Source organism: Lactuca sativa, chromosome 9 (assembly GCF_002870075.4).
Source record: "Lactuca sativa cultivar Salinas chromosome 9, Lsat_Salinas_v11, whole genome shotgun sequence".
NCBI classification, from domain to species: Eukaryota; Viridiplantae; Streptophyta; class Magnoliopsida; order Asterales; family Asteraceae; genus Lactuca; species Lactuca sativa.
The window spans coordinates 212,811,595-212,828,267 of record NC_056631.2 but is presented as its reverse complement, the minus strand read 5'-3'; the positions used below and the strand labels follow the sequence as shown (position 1 = coordinate 212,828,267).

General features: G+C 35.8%; 2 protein-coding genes across 3 annotated transcripts; one reads left to right on the top strand and one right to left on the bottom strand.

The window, feature by feature from the left end:
- The first annotated feature begins 1,367 nt into the window (after positions 1 to 1,367).
- Positions 1,368 to 5,346, top strand: LOC111899088 (probable DNA helicase MCM9). Of its 2 annotated transcripts, none has more exons than XM_042898540.2 (19): positions 1,368 to 1,616; positions 1,769 to 1,871; positions 1,949 to 2,084; positions 2,151 to 2,289; positions 2,377 to 2,443; positions 2,533 to 2,707; positions 2,778 to 2,877; positions 2,951 to 3,048; positions 3,156 to 3,221; positions 3,321 to 3,413; positions 3,517 to 3,627; positions 3,756 to 3,828; positions 3,911 to 3,977; positions 4,066 to 4,147; positions 4,237 to 4,358; positions 4,437 to 4,504; positions 4,576 to 4,733; positions 4,803 to 4,955; positions 5,076 to 5,346. In XM_042898540.2, exons 1-19 carry the CDS (start codon positions 1,495 to 1,497, stop codon positions 5,120 to 5,122), a joined length of 1,980 nt encoding a protein of 659 aa, XP_042754474.1. In that variant the 5' UTR covers positions 1,368 to 1,494; the 3' UTR covers positions 5,123 to 5,346. The 2 variants fall into 2 exon arrangements, with proteins under 2 accessions (XP_042754474.1, XP_023750740.1); XM_023894972.3 differs by having other exon boundaries at positions 3,511 to 3,627.
- A 972-nt stretch (positions 5,347 to 6,318) lies between these two features.
- LOC111899038 (dicarboxylate transporter 2.1, chloroplastic) lies at positions 6,319 to 10,301 on the bottom strand. Its single transcript, XM_023894920.3, has 4 exons — positions 9,350 to 10,301; positions 8,060 to 8,373; positions 7,005 to 7,453; positions 6,319 to 6,626 (listed from the first exon to the last, which is right to left on the bottom strand). Exons 1-4 carry the CDS (start codon positions 10,169 to 10,171, stop codon positions 6,511 to 6,513), a joined length of 1,701 nt encoding a protein of 566 aa, XP_023750688.1. The 5' UTR covers positions 10,172 to 10,301; the 3' UTR covers positions 6,319 to 6,510.
- Between the last annotated feature and the right edge of the window lie 6,372 nt (positions 10,302 to 16,673).

Genomic DNA, 16,673 nt, shown 5'->3' with positions numbered 1-16,673 from the left:
GTATGCTAAGTAATTGTATACACCACAATTCTTAGGTGTTTTATACTAAAATCATACATCATTTCAGATACGTTCATTGCATCACATATTGTGTTTTTTCAAACGCTACAATAATGAAAGAACATAGTCACATAAGCAAGAACTTACCCACAACACCAAACTCTTCATCATTGAATGACATTTTTCTAGCAATTATGGAGTGTGCGTAATGTTATTCTAGGATGTGTTGGGCACTATTCGATTTTGGGATTAGAATATCGGTCAACAACTTGGATAAATTCAAGAACACTAACAATACCACTACCCGAATTCCAAAAGAAAAAAAAGGGGGGGGGGGGGGGGGGGTAAATGGGAGGTAAGAAGTAGGCAGTCCTTATCGATGGTAGATGGTATGTATGATTGCTTTGGACGATTACCCTCAATATGAGAAAATAACAAATAATAATAACACAACAACAACAACAAAAATAGATAATTAACAATTGTCTTGTCAATGCACCCGTACTCATACCGAATAAACTATGCAATATGTAAACTAGTCCAAGATAGATGATGCGAATTAGAAAAGACTAAAATAAATATATGTAAAGGGAACAACTTGGATAAATTCAAGGATTTTGTATAAAACACTTTCGAAAATTTGTGATTTCGACCCTATTGTTTGGGGATCACTAAATCATGGTTAATTGAAGGAAAAAAAAACATAATATGGATTTCAAGCAAAATCCAATATTTAAACACAAAAACATCTTGCTTTGTTTGATGTTTTGGATACAATACTTTGAGAAAAATGTAACAGAAAAAAATATATTATGCAACAAAACAAACATGCAAGTACATATATTAATGAGAATATTTGATTTTGTATTTGTTGGGAACAAATAGTTTTTTGGCAAAAATTAACGAATGGGTATATCCTTTACATATAGATCCGCTTTTTGCGATTAGCCTTTGCACTCTTATCCCGCCTGTTGCACGGATGTGTGATACTCCTTGGAACCCCACCAAGACGTTGCTTCCAGACCCCGTGTTCCCGAGATCATTTTAGCTTATCCGAACGTGCATTTCACCCCTCCATGTTTGTATATAGCTAAAGTTAAGCTTATCTTGTCTCGAGTTAAACCCAATTATATTAAATGATTTGACACTAAAATCACCGACATGCACCACGTTCCAAAATGCCTTTATATATATGCCACATTCTAGAATGCCTTTATACATGGGATCTAACATAACCGCTTGTGACCATTCGAATTTGTGTCTTGAATGACATGTTCCGGACAATTAGGTCATTTTTTAAAAATTGACAAAAAATAAGGCAATTTTAGTTGATACAAAAATAAAAAGTGATCACTTATGTCGATATTCCTTCTTTGCCCTTCCATCACTAAATTGCCTCGCGCACCTCTTTCCCGCCAAATCCATTGAAACCCCTTAGCTCTCCGGCGTACCTTCTTCAAGTGGTCCTCCGGTGGTATCGAATTAGTTGTTGAAATGGACGACGACGACGGATCAAAGAAAACCCTATCGGATTTCTTGACGGAATATCACTCCGATCAGCTTCAATCGATCCTTCACTCCTCCGACCATCGCCTTCATTACCCCCTCTATGTAGAGTACGTATCCCAAAAGAAGCTACAGTCTTAGACTTGAAGTTTTAAAACAGAAAAGACTAAACTCTGTTTATTGGGGACAATGGATATTATAGTTTATGGAGCCTGTTCAATCACGAATCTCAATTGATTTTTTCTCTCGTTTTTGCTACCAGTTTTGCTGAAGTGATGGAGCATGATTCTCCGCTTGCTCATGAAATCCTTTTCGAACCAACAAAGTACTTGCCTTTATTCGACGAAGCAGCAAAATTGGCTCAGGTTTCATTTCTCTTCCATAACAATCTTCCATTGTAGTTAATACATGTGCATGAAAGTCATAAGTGTTTTGGATTTAGGAAATCATGTATGAACAGACTAAGAAAATTTGGGAGAATGAAAGTTATAAGGAAGGTCTGGAACGTCCACCTCCAACTATCAAGGAATTTGTGCATGTTAGGATTGAAATCCGTGGTCCTATGCTTGATAATCCTGGTAAAATTCCCTTTTTCAATAAGCTTTCTGTTTACTTCATGAATCTTACAGTTTCTTATTATGCAGAATTATGTCCTAGCATTGGACGTGTTCGTGTGAAGCATCGAGGTGTTCTTCTCACTCTGAAAGGAACAGTAATTAGGTCTGGTTCGATTAAGATGATAGAAGGGGAAAGGGAATATGAATGCAGGAAATGTAAAAAGAGGTTGCTTTTCATTAAACTGCTCTTTTCCATAGCTATAAAACATTATTATCTTTAAATACAATACAAACTTGATTATTTGATTTGCAGGTTTAAAGTTCATCCTGAGCTTGAAAGCAGAAATTCCATACCCAAGCCCATTTTTTGCCCCTTTCAGGTCATTTTTGATTTTCACTCTTTACCTGTTCCAGTAAGTGTATACAAAATTACAAATTTGCCACCTATATTTTTTTGTTATCTTTACAGAAGCCAAAATTCTGTGAAAGCACAAGTTTCCAGCTTCTAGAAGGCAACAAAGTGTGTCATGATTACCAGGAGATAAAGATTCAAGAAAGCACTCAAGTTTTGGGTGTTGGGGCAATCCCACGTTCAATTCCTGTTATTTTGCAGGATGATCTTGTTGACATTGTTAAAGCTGGAGGTATCATGTAATCTTTTTATATTTTGCAGGATGAATTTTGGAGTCTAATTATTTATAAGTTTATCTGCAGATGATGTTATTGTCACAGGAGTTTTGACAGCTAAATGGTCACCAGATTTGAAGGATGTTCGCTGTGACCTTGAACCTGTATTTGTGGCCAATTATGTGAGGTACTAATTAATAGGCATATTATCTTTCTTTTTTTTTTTTTTTTTTTTTTAAACTTGGGTTTTGTTGCTTTAGGCGAATAAATGAGATAAAGTTGGATATTGAAATCCCTGATGATGTTATTCAGAAATTCGAAAACTTTTGGTCAGATTTCAAAGATACTCCTTTAAAAGGTGAGTTTTTTTTTTTTTTTTTTTTTTTTTTTTTTTTTTTTTTTTTTTTTTATGGTAATCATCTATTATCATATACATATATACCTTATTGATAGATAAAATAACAGGTAGAAATGCCATTCTACGGGCTATTTGTCCACAAGTTTATGGGCTCTTCACTGTAAAGCTAGCAGGTAACTTTTCCTAATTTTAACCTAAAAAGGTAACTTTTCTAATTTTAACCTAAAAAGTTAAGATTAAATAGTTATGAAGACAAGTATTGTTTAATGTAGTTACATTGACACTTATTGGAGGAGTACAACATGTTGATGGTTCAGGGACAAAAGTTAGAGGCGAATCCCATCTTCTTCTTGTTGGTGATCCAGGTGATGCCAAGTTTCTATTTTCTTGAATTAAATTTTTCAAAATTTATTGAGTTTATTTAAGGGAATTTGCCCTTTATTTAACTATGTAAGTTTTCAGGAACAGGAAAGTCTCAGTTTTTGAAATTTGCTGCTAAGTTGAGTAAAAGATCTGTTATTACTACTGGATTGGGAAGCACTAGTGCTGGATTGACTGTCACAGCAGTCAAAGATGGAGGTTAGACTTGTTCCTTTGGTAGGATGGAATCGGAATGGAATCGCTGATTCCACTGGAACTGAAAAAAAAGCTGTTTGTTTTACCTGATGGAATGGAATGCCCCATAATTCAATCCAAGGAACTTGTAGGTGAATGGATGCTGGAAGCTGGGGCCCTTGTTTTAGCTGATGGTGGACTATGTTGCATTGATGAATTCGATAGGTAGTACAATATTTTAAAAAAAAAGTAATTTTTTAAAATAAAGAAGTAAAAAATAAGATGTTTTTGTAATCTTTATATGAAGCATGAGGGAACATGATAGAGCGACTATACATGAGGCAATGGAGCAGCAGACTATAAGTATTGCTAAGGTATACATTATCCAATATACCCTTTATCTTTTAAAAAACTACAATTTCGATCCCTGTCATTTATATTGAAAAACTATTTAATTTCCAGGCAGGTCTTGTAACCACTCTGAGTACAAAAACTATAGTCTTTGGCGCAACAAATCCCAAAGGCCAATATGATCCTAATCAATGTATCATTTCTTGGAATACTATTATATAGTATTATTAATTTTCCCTTTATTATGTCACAAAATATAATTTGTTTCTTGACAAAATTCAGCTTTATCTGTGAACACAACGTTATCTGGGCCTTTAATAAGCAGATTTGACATAGTTCTTGTTCTCTTGGACACCAAAAATCCCGAATGGGATAAAGTTGTCTCGGATCATATTCTTGATCAGGTACATGCTAGACCACTTGATGTTGTGTGCACCCTGTTCTTCATTCGTACATATGACTGAATCTGGTCTTTATTTCAGGCAGAATCAGAGAAAAATAAATGTCATGAAGATCTTGATAAGATGTGGCCTCTTTCCACTCTCAGAAGGTAGGATGGCAGATTTGTAAATAATTAGAACTTAATGGGGAGCATTTTTAACTCTTGACACCATGTTGCAGTTATATACATTTTGTAAAAGGGTATTTTAGACCAACTCTATCGAAAGAGGCGGAAAATGTTATTTCGAGATATTACCAACTTCAAAGAAGCATTGCAACTGAAAATGCAGCAAGGACTACTGTCCGAATGCTTGAGAGTTTAATTCGACTTGCTCAAGGTAAATCTTTTATACTGTATACTGCGTACTGTGTATTGTGTACTGTGTATTGACGTATCATGATTGTAGCACATGCACGATTGATGTTTAGAAACGAAGTGACTCGATTAGATGCCATCACAGCGATCTTATGTATCGAGTCATCTATGACAACATCGGCCATTGTTGATAGTGTTGGGAATGCATTGCACTCCAATTTCACTCATAACCCTGATCAAGAATGTATCCTTTTATTTATTTATTTATTTATTTTTTATTTTAAATTCTCTTATAGCTTATAAGTTATAATACATTGATATTATTTTTAAATTAAACAAAAAAAGTCCTTGACTAATGGTTCAGATGCCAAGCAAGAAGAACAGATCCTTAAGAAGCTTAAAATCTCTTGATGAAGTTCGACGATAACCATATGAATCTCAGAATCTGGCGTATGTGGTTATGTAGATGTACCAGGTGATAGAAAATGAAAAAATTTTATTGTCTGTGAAATTAAGTATAGATGCTATTAAATATATATGATGCTAGTAAAAAAAATTGTAGAGGTATATTAGTAGTATAAAATAAAATTTTAATTTTCAGTTAATTGATTTTGCTAATTTCTAAACCACCAAAAGCGAATTAATTAATATAAAATAATGGAGGCTGTTTAAAAACATTTGCACGTGGAGAATCATAACTTCGATTTGCATGTTGCCAAATACCCACGTCGAGGTCAACTTTGATAGTGATTTTTATTTTGTTTTGGATGTATAAATAGGTAAATATAAATATCGTTGAAGAAAAAAAAATGTTTAATTGAAAACTGTTCGCCTAAATTAGTAATTAAATAAAAATTGTTGCATAAACAAATATTTAATTGATGTAATGTGAGGCAGTGAGGGGTAATTTGTCATGTTATCAATATTACATATTTTACTCATAGGATATAACGATATTTCATTTAAAAGTCATGATCACATGGGTTCAAATTATTTGATGTAAACTTATAAGTTATAATCATGAAACAAGGTGGCAAGATATATGTACTATGTTTGCCACGCATTTGAGTACCATTCCCACCAATTCCCAAATACAGACCAACAATGCTACTATAGCTTATACCCTTTGAAGTAAAACTTGTACACTGCTCTTCCTTTATCCATTTTCACTCTTGACAAAAAGATCTTGCTCTTCTTTGCTAATGGCCTTCTATCTGTCCAAGAGACACCTTATCACTTCATTATCCTCCTATATGCCCATATGTGTGCTAGACTTCACACAAACCAAGACCATAAACAAACCATCCATCCCAACATATGAAGGCTACCTTTTCCTTTGTTACAAGGAACATTATTAAACTAAACAAATTTTTTAGGGCTATTTTTATGAGAATATTTATATATATTTTTTTACATATACGATATATCAATAGCAAATCTTTCTCATTTTGTTTCACCTTTCAGTTGGACGAATAATGAATTACAATTTTTTGGTCCTATTTTGTTCCGGATGTGACAAATAATTGCAATTTTCGTCTCACTGACATGAATCTCAGTCCAACGCATGTCAAACACAATATAACAAATGCATTTTATGCAACTACAAATCCACAACTCAACAATCAATCTGACTTTCTCAAATAAGTCTTTGTTACATACGTTCATTGTTGATACCAAAATGTCAAAACCCAAAAGTACAAAATTAGTGAGGTTTTCTTTAGTGCTCAAAACCCTATCGCGAATGAAGGGTGTTATCGGAAATGAAAGATGTCTTCTACTTACATGGAAGTACTCAAGAATCAGTACAACCCCAAAAACTTCCACCATGCACCGCCAACAACCGTCCAAATCACCGCATTGATACAAGCCATAATGAATCCAATTCTAAATACATCAGGGAGGTCCACATATCCCGCTGTTGACAAAACAGAACAAAACAAACAAAGTTAGTTCCAATTACCTAAATGCAAGAAATAGCAATGCACTTTCACTTCTTTCTATTACAACATTCTACTTTCGATTTTTTTTTTTCTTATTAAGGCCAATATCGTACTTAAAAGAAATGAAAGTAAAATGTTTCCACAAATTGGTTATCATCATGCGAGATATAAATCAGGTACATAAAACGTGGCTGACATAAGGGCCCCACTACCCAACCAACCAGACATTGAAACTGAAACTCCCACACTTCAATGATTGCTCAAGTTTTCTTTTAAAATATTTTATTTGACCTCAAAAAAAGTCAAACGACATCCACAAAGAAAACAATTTAAGAGAAAGAAAGTGAACAAACCTCCAAAGTAAACCGCGGCTTGACCACTGCTATAATGAGTTTGAGCACCAAACAAATTCGTATTGTAAGCCAAAGCAAGTGCCGCCAACACACCGGGGACTCCGGCCGCCAAATGCATAGCAAGAAAAGCAGAGTACAAGGCACCCACATGACCCGTTTGACTCGCAAACATGTAGTGGATTAAAAAGTAAGCTCCTTGAAGAACACCAAATGCTGCGGGCCAACTTAAAGAGAAAGATTGAAGGAACCTAGCTACACAACTAGACATCCATGTCACTATTCCAAGATTTGTTAATTGACCCGCCATGCCCACAAGAACTGCAAACCAAGTCAAAGTGTCCCACGCCGATTTCTCACTTAAGCAGTCGTCCCATTCGAGTACTCCTAATAATAACAATACCGATAATCCCAACATTGCGGTGACTACACTTGGTATTCCAATTTTGTCCCTAGAAAACAAAACCATGTTACATATATTTGTATTTGTTTATATCATTTTGTGGGTCCCGTGGTGTTTTCCACAAGGGTATATGCTATTATATCTAATTCTTTTAGGGTATGTAATGTAGTAGAGTCACAACGATTTATGTTTTGATTTTTGGGCTAGATGCAAGAAATAGCAATGTTCTTTTGTTTATATTACAACATTGTTGTTATGATTTTTTATGCATTGTACGTAGGAAATCTACCAAATTATAGTATTCTACTTCCAATTTCTTTTTCTTGTTGGATCGTTGTACATTGAAAGTTTTATCCAATTACAGAAAATGGAAATTTCTTTGTAATTGGATTTCATTGCTATAAGTAGGTAGATTTTTCAAAGTACAAATGTTGTAATAGACAAAAAATGAATGTAGGATGCTATAATAAACAAATCATGATTAAGTAGGTTGCGATTTCTCACCATTTTAACCCTTATTCTTTTACATTACAATCTTTTCAACCATATTCACTTTTTTTAGCAAAAGGGGACCATTTCTTCTCGTGTATATTATATATAACCATGACCCACATAATGAAAAATGTTAAAAGACTAAAATAAAGAAATTACGTACCCAAGTACCCATAGAGACACTGCAAGAATCATGGTGCCAATCATGACCCATTCATTAGTTGTGACAGGACCCATGGCTTCAAGCCTTTTTGCAGCCATGGCAGGGGCCTCTGGTGTATCTTTTGTTTCTGGAGGGTAGATTTTGTACAAAATGTATGGAGTAAGTAAAAGTGAAACAAAAGCAGGCAAACTTGCAGCCTTGAACCATGAAACCCATGGACTTGCAATCACTAATCCAAGCTCCTCAGCCAATTTTAGACACAAAAGATTTTGTGCTGCAGCAGTTAGAAAAAGAGCACTAGAATTTCCCGCACTCTGTTAAATAAAATTTTTAATTATATCAACAAATTCATCAAAATAGCAAACATTTTGTCCTTCTAGTTGATATCATAAGCTATATATAGGTGTTTCTTTTTGACTTTAATACAGAAAGTCAAGGAAATGAGGCTTTCCTCATTAAACCCTAGTTTTGTGCTCGTTTATTTTGGGTTAAATGCAAGAAATATTAATGTATGTTTGTATATTTGTGTGTTATAGACTCTAGTATCCTACTTTTGTTTCTTTCTATAACAACATTTTATTTCTTGTTAGGCATTGTAGTTTGGAAAATCTACCCAAATATAGCACTGTAATTTTGATTTTTTTCTTATTGTAATAGTGAAAGTTGCTTTGTATTAAGATGAGATTGCTACAATTGGGTATATTTTTCAAGGTACAATGTTGTAATAGGAAGAAATAAGTAATTCTAGGAATGAAATATTTATATAATTCTAAAAGCAAACCACAAGTCCAAGGCAATAAAATATGAAAAATCAAAAAATTTCATATTTCGAATATTAAACAAGACCTCTACTTAAAGTTGACCATACTAGTAATCAATTAACTTAATAAATTAAAACTTGCCCTCTAGCTCCATTAGAGGCCATACTTAATGCACATAAAGATGTAATTTAATGACAACTTGTAAAAAATTCCATTTGTCTAGAAGACTCCATTTATCCTCACGACATTGAATATGGACCCATGAAATTAAATAATAAGCATAATTAACAAATGAGGTTAATCACTGGGTGCAAAGATCATTAGTTTTCTGCATCAATTCTTCAATTTTAAAATTCAAATTGTGTAATCTTACTGCAAATCTCATGGCCATTAGTGACTAGATGAATCAAATTAATGTATTTTAATCATATTACTTTCATCGATGACAAATGTATGAAGCTGAGCGAAATTAGTAAACCAAAATGCAAATAAAATGCACTCGAATTGAAAATTTTAGGGCTGAGCTAACCTGGAATTGAGACTGAATAAGATATGAACCGAGTTTTCTTGAAGATGGATCGTTGGGTTTACTCCCAGCTGACAGTGATAAGGACTTAATAATGGGTAAGAACACTCCGCCGGCCCTGGCGGTGGTACTGGGCATCGCCGGAGCAATCAAAGCCTCGCTCAAAGTTAATCCATAAGACAAACCCAGTGTACTTTTCCCTAACCATTTCACGAAATAGGTCGCAATTCGATCCCCTAATCCGGTCTTAACAAACCCACGAGCAAAGAAGAAAGAAATCACAATCAACCAAATGACTTCGTTGGTGAAGGCGCTAAACGCCGTGGTGAATGTAAGGGTTTTGGTAATAATGGTGGTGGTCAGACCTAAAAGAGCCCAGGCGCCGACGGGTAACGGAGAGAGAACAAGTCCGGCAATGGTTGAGACGAAAATCGAGAGGAGTTGCCATGCTTGTGCAGTGACTTCAACTGGTTTTGGGACAACGAAACGCACTAGTAGACCGATCGCGATTGAAAGTGCTAAGGGTACGATTTTTGCGCCTTGTAATTGGGTTTTCTTTGGTTCGGCGATTGAGCTCACACTAGTTGATGCTGCTGAGATGGGTTTGAGGGGTTTTGGAAGGGAAGTGAAGAGGGAGGGTTTGGAGGTGGTGGTGAAGAAGAGGCGGCGAGCGTTGGTGGCGACGGGTGGTGGTGATCGGAGGAGGGGATGGAAACTGGTTTTTTTAGTGGGGAAAACATGGGGTCGAGATTTAGTGAGAATACGAGATCGAAGATGAATGGAAGGTGGTGAGAAGGCAGTAGAGAAAAGGGCTGAAGCCTCCATTGCCAATGCGGAGAAGAAGCTCTGAGATTCACAGAAATGGTGATGGCTGGGCGGAAAGCACGAAGATGAGTCCGCCACAGAATTTGTTTTGTGCCCAGGAATATGAATCTGTTTGCGGCTAAAACTATGCACTTTTTATTATTTTCTAATCTGCCAAAAAAATTGTATTTTAGTTAAACTTTAGAGATTATATTACAGAAATGGTCCCTCATGTATATACAAATTGCAACTTCATGTCAACTGTTTTCCCCCACGACTCGTTGAGTCTTGCTCGTGGGTTGCTGGTCTTTGTTGGGCTCCTTGTTGGTGGGCTACCAAAAGCTTTGGGCCGAAGTCCGATTCATGTTTCTGGTATCCATCTTCGTATGTATCGTAGCCCAAAACAAGGAAATCGCAGCCCAATATGGCCCATTTTCTTGGCTATTGTAATTTTTTTTTTCTTGTAAAAAATTTCAAAAATTAGGCTAGATTTTGTTTTTAATAATATCCAATTATAAAAATATTATTATGTAAAGTTCATAAGAAGCATGAACCAAAATCAATCTCATTAATTTGTTTCCTATAAAAAAACTTGGAATATTAAAAAAAAAAAAAAACTAAAAATAAAATAATGTATTTTTAAATTAAAAAATGTAGTGCTGAACATTTTCTTTTCACTGAATATAATATCACGTTCATTTCCCCCGCCGGTCTCTTCAACTCGTGAGTCGTGATAAGAGGTTGGTAGTTTCTCTTTTTTTTTTTTTTTTTTCAATTTGTATGTATGTTGGTTTCAATTTGTATGAGAGAATTAAGAAATTTTACTGAGGTTAAAAAAAATACATAAATTTTTTAATTTAATATAAAATCATATATTTATTTCTTTTTACACAGCGCACAAGTATTTGTGTAGCTATAATACATATGTTGATAATTGATAGTAAGATCGGTTATTGGAAGTAGAGATGGCGTATTTTATTTATTTATTTGTTTATTTTAATTTTGACAATAACTGTATGGGCAAGCACATGAGATGATGGCAATCAAAAATAATATAAAATCAATTTCAAGTTTTCAACATCTCCTTCAGACCTTCACATTCAATTAAACATATATCGAAGACCTCGATGCACATACTTATGAACTAAGTTATATGAATTTGGACAGAATAAATGAAGTATAGCAAACAAGGAGAAAATCAATCAAATTTTAATAAATCCAACTTTTAATATGTGGAAATTAGAGATCCCAATAGTAGTCTAGAAAAGGTATTCATACTTCGAATGTTATGATAAAGTTCAAAATCCAAAATTTTTTATTTAGAACATCTTTAACAGGAGAAGTTCTTATAAAAGTTAAAAACAATTATATATTAATATATTTTTAAAGGGTAAACAACACAAAAGTCATTACATTTACATTGAAATTCTAATTTGATATTTTTTGTCTAAAACTTGATAATGTTTTTCAATTTATTACAATTCTGACCATTTAACCGGTCAACACGGTTGTCTGCTGACATGATATGATGATGTGCCAGTTCGCTGACTTGTTAAAATTGATTTATTTTACAAAATACATTAAGTTTTCACCTTTTCAATTTTAACATTAAGATTTTAATTTTTTTTTTTCAATTTTGAAACTCCATTTTTTTGTTCCAAATTGAAATCATTTTTCCAATTTGGTTCAATGTTGACCATTTTTCATTTGAAACGGTATATATATATATATATATATATATATATATATATATATATATATATATATATATATATATATATTTACATTTGAAACTGTATAAATACATTTTTTCATTTAAAAACCATATTTTTGTATAAATACAATGTTTTGCTTACATTCAAACCACTATGTTATGTATATATTAATCTCGGAAACACGAGAGTTCGAAGGTCGCTTTAATTACCAAGGTGGGACCGTTCGTTGTATATATATTCGTAATTTTTGGTTAATGCCGAAGTATTTCTGTCTTCACTTAACATTATTATGCAAAAATCTTGTTTCAAAGAACATCAAACAAAACAATGTATTTTATGTTTCTGAATTTTAGATTTTACATGAAGTCTAAATTTAGTTTTCTTAGATTATTCCAAATATCGTTTTATGTTACTCCATCATTATGTCACGTGCCACATAATCAAATACATGAAAAATACATTTATAATATAATTAATACATATTTATACATAACATTATGATTTGAATGTAAAAAAACCTTTAATTATACAAAAAATATGCTTTTTAAATGAAAAAAAATATATTTATACGGTTTCAAATGTAAAAGATTCCGTTTGAAACCGTGTGTGTGTGTGTATATATATATATATATATATATATATATATATATATATATATATATATATATATATATATATATATATATTACATTTGAAACCGTATAAATTGGAAAATTGTTTGAACACGTTTCTAATAGAAAATGGTTTGAAAAAATGTATTTATACGATTTCAAATGTAAAAAAAAAATTATATGATTTCAAATGGAAATGCTTAACATTGAACAAAATTGAAAAAATATATGATGTTCTGTAACGCCCCGATTCTCGAATACCAATTTATGGTTATGAATTCTCATGAATTCAAGATATACTCGACGAGTTGGTTGCCTGACTCGTCGAGTAGCAACGGGTTTGGGCAACGTGTTTAAGTGACCAACTTGCCGAGTCGGAAGAGTGACTCGACGAGTTGGAGTTGGAGGGTGAAACCCTAATTTCCGGGGTTTGGCACCCTATTTAAGGGATCATTAGCCTCCTTTAGTTCCTTTGCGGCCTCTTGAGTGTCCAGAAACCCTAATTCGTGTGTGTGCTCCATATTAGTCTAAATTTCAAGCTTGGAAAGAAGACCTTGATGCAAGAAGCTTGAAGATCAACAAGTTGGAAGCAAGAATGTTTGTGGGTATGAAGTCTATCTCAGCTAGCTTCATTTGAGGTATCAATTCATGATCTTGGCCTCATTCCTTTCTAGGCCTCATTGGATGAAGTTAGGGCTTCTTGGCTTGGTTATGAAGCTATTCTTGGGTATGAGCTTAGATCTGAAGTTGTAACTTCAGATCTGAACTCTCTTTAATTTATAAATCCATAAAGCTATCAGCTTTGGCAAGCATGAACCCCTCCTTAAGTGTAAAACCCCATTTCAAGCTTGGTTTTGGCAATTTGAGTCATTAGAGCCTTGCATGCACGTAAAGTTTGCAACTTTATGTGATAAGCATGCCTTGGGAGCTTGGATCTGTAGTATGGAGCCTTGGCATGGCTTAAAAAGCATCTGCATGGATGAAGGACTGAAGGGACTCGACGAGTCGCATGGTAGACTCGGCGAGTCATATGAAGATGGTCATGAACTCGACGGGTTGGATGAATAACTCGGTGAGTCTGATGAAGATTGCCTTGGACTCGGCGAGTGGCATGGTGACTCGGCGAGTTGGCAAGTTATGCAAGGAACTCGACGAGTAGCTGAGGGTACTCGACGAGTTGAGGTCAACATGGACTGTTGATCTTGACAGTTGACTTTGACCTCGAACCAAGGGTTGACCGATTTGACTTTTGAGAGTAATTGGTAAGCGGATATTTATGAATTGGATCATTGATGGTTATAGGTGTTGGAGTTTGGGGCGGTGTTTCGGGAGCGTGATTTCGTGGTTCCATCCGGCATTGCAAGGTGAGTTATCCTCACTATACTCAAGGGTCTAAGGCACCAAGGCCGACCCTTTGATTTGTTATTTGAGATAGTTACTATTGTGATATGTTAGCTCGGCATCCTAGTAGATAAGATGGTGATATGCTAGTATGATCTGTTAGATCGGTATCCTGGTAGATCGGATGTGGTTATGCTTAGCGACCTATAGTTGGTCTGACTGTCTACATGCTAGTTGTTATGCCAGTTAGGTAGATCTGTAGGACTACCTGTAGTATGATGTGGTTATATGTATGCGTATTAGTTGTGTTATATGTCGACATATTATGTGGGATGGGTTGAGGTGAAACTGCTCCGTGCGGTAACCAACAAACCTGGGAGCATTCCAGATACGAGCTAAGGGAGACTCGTACTGTGGGCTTGGGAGCATTCCCGATACGAGCTGAGGGAGACTCATATTGTGGTTGACTGGACCCATAGTATGTTGTTCATTGCTGTATGTGTATGGTTGTGTGTATGGGTATTTTGGGGGTAACTCACTAAGTTTTCGGGCTTACAGTTTTAGTTTATTGTTTCAGGTTCAACGGATGGCTGCGGGTAGGCGAAGGTGTGACCGTACACTTCCTCGATTGACGATTATGATTTCTGGGAACTCTGATGTATAAACTATTTTGTAAACAAATTGTAATAATTGAATGGTTTCAAATGATTTAAAAAGTTTTAAATTTGCTCGAATTTTATGGTGTGACAAGTTGGTATCAGAGCCTTGGTTTGAGTGAATTGGAGGAACACTCGTGTGAATCTAGTCTCAAATCAAGAAAAGATTTTCAAAATGATTTTTAAATGGTTTTCAAAATTAGTAAAAGAGGGTGCGAAGTGTACGATCAGCTGAAGCCAGTAAGTAGACCCCAAAATACCATACGGCTATTTCATATTGTGATATGTTAGAACAGCATGCTAGTACTAGGCTAGGGATCTTCAGGAATCGCATGATAGAATTGTCTGATTACATGATGCTTGTTAGCCTAGGGTTCTCCTTATATGATACTGACATCATTATTGTAGTTTCTTGTGTATGCATCACAATTGTATATAATTAAGATCTTATAGCCTGAGAATGTTTGATATGGCCTTATGTTCTGTTCTTATTGATTAGGGCTTAGGGTAGGATTGGATATTCGAAAGTCTATAGGGTCCAACGTTATGTATGTCTAGCATACACTAGTGCTGCAGGGGTTGGTGGAAGTTTCATGGATGGGTGGGTAGTGAGAGGTCGGGAGGCCAGTTATGAGATATTTAGCATTCCTTTAGGAGTGAGGATTTATCGCTCACTATGTATATGTATATGGTAGGATGTTGTGGTGATACTTGAGACAAATATGGGTAGGTGTGGAAGGTAGTATGGGCCCGTACTACTGAAAGCACATGACCCATACACATATCAAGGAAGTCACAACCCCTAGGGTTGGGTTGGGAGGCGGTTCCCAGTTATGGTATGGAATATTCAAGACATCTTGAGACCAGATCCAGGTTAGGATCGGGAGTGGGCAGCCATGATAGGCCAACATTTTCAGGGGATCGTGTTAGTGAGATATTCGGGAGTAGGTGATCAAGATTGTACGGGGGCAGTTTCCGGAGATGTCGGGTCTATTAAGACCGCCATGGCTGAGTATTTCGGCGAGCACTATGCAGCCATTGCTGAGACGGCTGTTGCGACAACTTAAACAACTGTAACGATGGCAGGGAGAGGAGCTGGACGAGCTTTTCCAGTACCAGGACTTGTTATTGGTACATATTCTGACGAGTAGAGGGCTGCGGTTATCTGGGATCAGGAAGATGATCTGTACTCGTTATATTTCAGCGGGTTGAGCGGGGGAGTCTAGCTTATGAGTTCTAGATTTGAGGCTCGGGGGTTTGCTCGAGGCCGGATTATGTGTTGCGGGGACTCCGGAAAGGAATGGTGATTATGTTAAACTGGGATTTTGCAGCTGGAAGTGGAATGGTTAATTGATGGATTGGATTGTCATTTTGTAGGACAAGGATTGTGCCTTCTCATTCTTTCGAGCTCGAAGGAGTGAGCAGACTTGTGACCCCAGGATCAGGTTGTATTCCAGCTCGGGGTCAGTTGGTTGCAGAAATAGGCAACATTATTCAGCGCCGGTAAGCACAGCACAGTCAACGTGGCATAAATATTTGTGAGGACCGGTTTGCCTTGGATCTCTTGTATCGGATGGAAAGGATTGGTTATGCAATCTATTGCACTTTTAGGATTGTAGACTATATCTTGGGAGTAGTTTGTAGCTCGGTTTAGGGTAGATGTTGTTTTAGTTGTTGCAGTTCAGCTATGGGTGTTTGAGCTGGATTTAGAGTCAGGGTGTGAACCCTTAAGAGAATGATTTCTAGAGCCCGAGAGCGGGAAGCTTGTTTGGTACACCTTTGGAAAAGGGGGTATTATGTGGGAGGCCTGCGGATAGGGTCCCACAGAAGGGTTATTCATCATTGTCAGGATTCAATGGTTAGCAACCGTTAGTGATTGACGGACTCAAGCGCCAATGGAAGGGGTTCGTTGCCGAGGTGTTAGTTGGAGCATTTATTTGTTGATCTTCGGAACATGAGTGTGGGGTCGTTCAAGCATTAGTGGCTGAAGGTTTCACTGGGATTGAAGAAGTGTTCATCTGGTTCTTAGAAGTATGTGATCGATTGGGATTATCTAGCAATGGAGCACTAGTGGGAAAGAGTTGGTCGTTATCAGATCGATCGTTGGGAAGTGAGAAGGATTTAGAATCCTCTAATTTTCATGTATTTTGAAGGCTTAGTTAAATCTAAGTGGGGGAGGTTACCATGAGATGCGGAAGTG

Coding starts and splice junctions, on each gene's coding strand:
- LOC111899088 (XM_023894972.3), top strand. CDS start 1,495: ATGGACGACGACGACGGATCAAAGAAAACCCTATCGGATTTCTTGACG. Junction 3,222..3,320: donor CTTCACTGTAAAGCTAGCAG/GTAACTTTTCCT, acceptor TGTTTAATGTAG/TTACATTGACACTTATTGGA. Junction 3,978..4,065: donor AGACTATAAGTATTGCTAAG/GTATACATTATC, acceptor TTTAATTTCCAG/GCAGGTCTTGTAACCACTCT.
- LOC111899038 (XM_023894920.3), bottom strand. CDS start 10,171: ATGGAGGCTTCAGCCCTTTTCTCTACTGCCTTCTCACCACCTTCCATT. Junction 8,374..9,349: donor TTATTCAGTCTCAATTCCAG/GTTAGCTCAGCC, acceptor TTTATTTAACAG/AGTGCGGGAAATTCTAGTGC. Junction 7,454..8,059: donor GTGTCTCTATGGGTACTTGG/GTACGTAATTTC, acceptor TTTGTTTTCTAG/GGACAAAATTGGAATACCAA.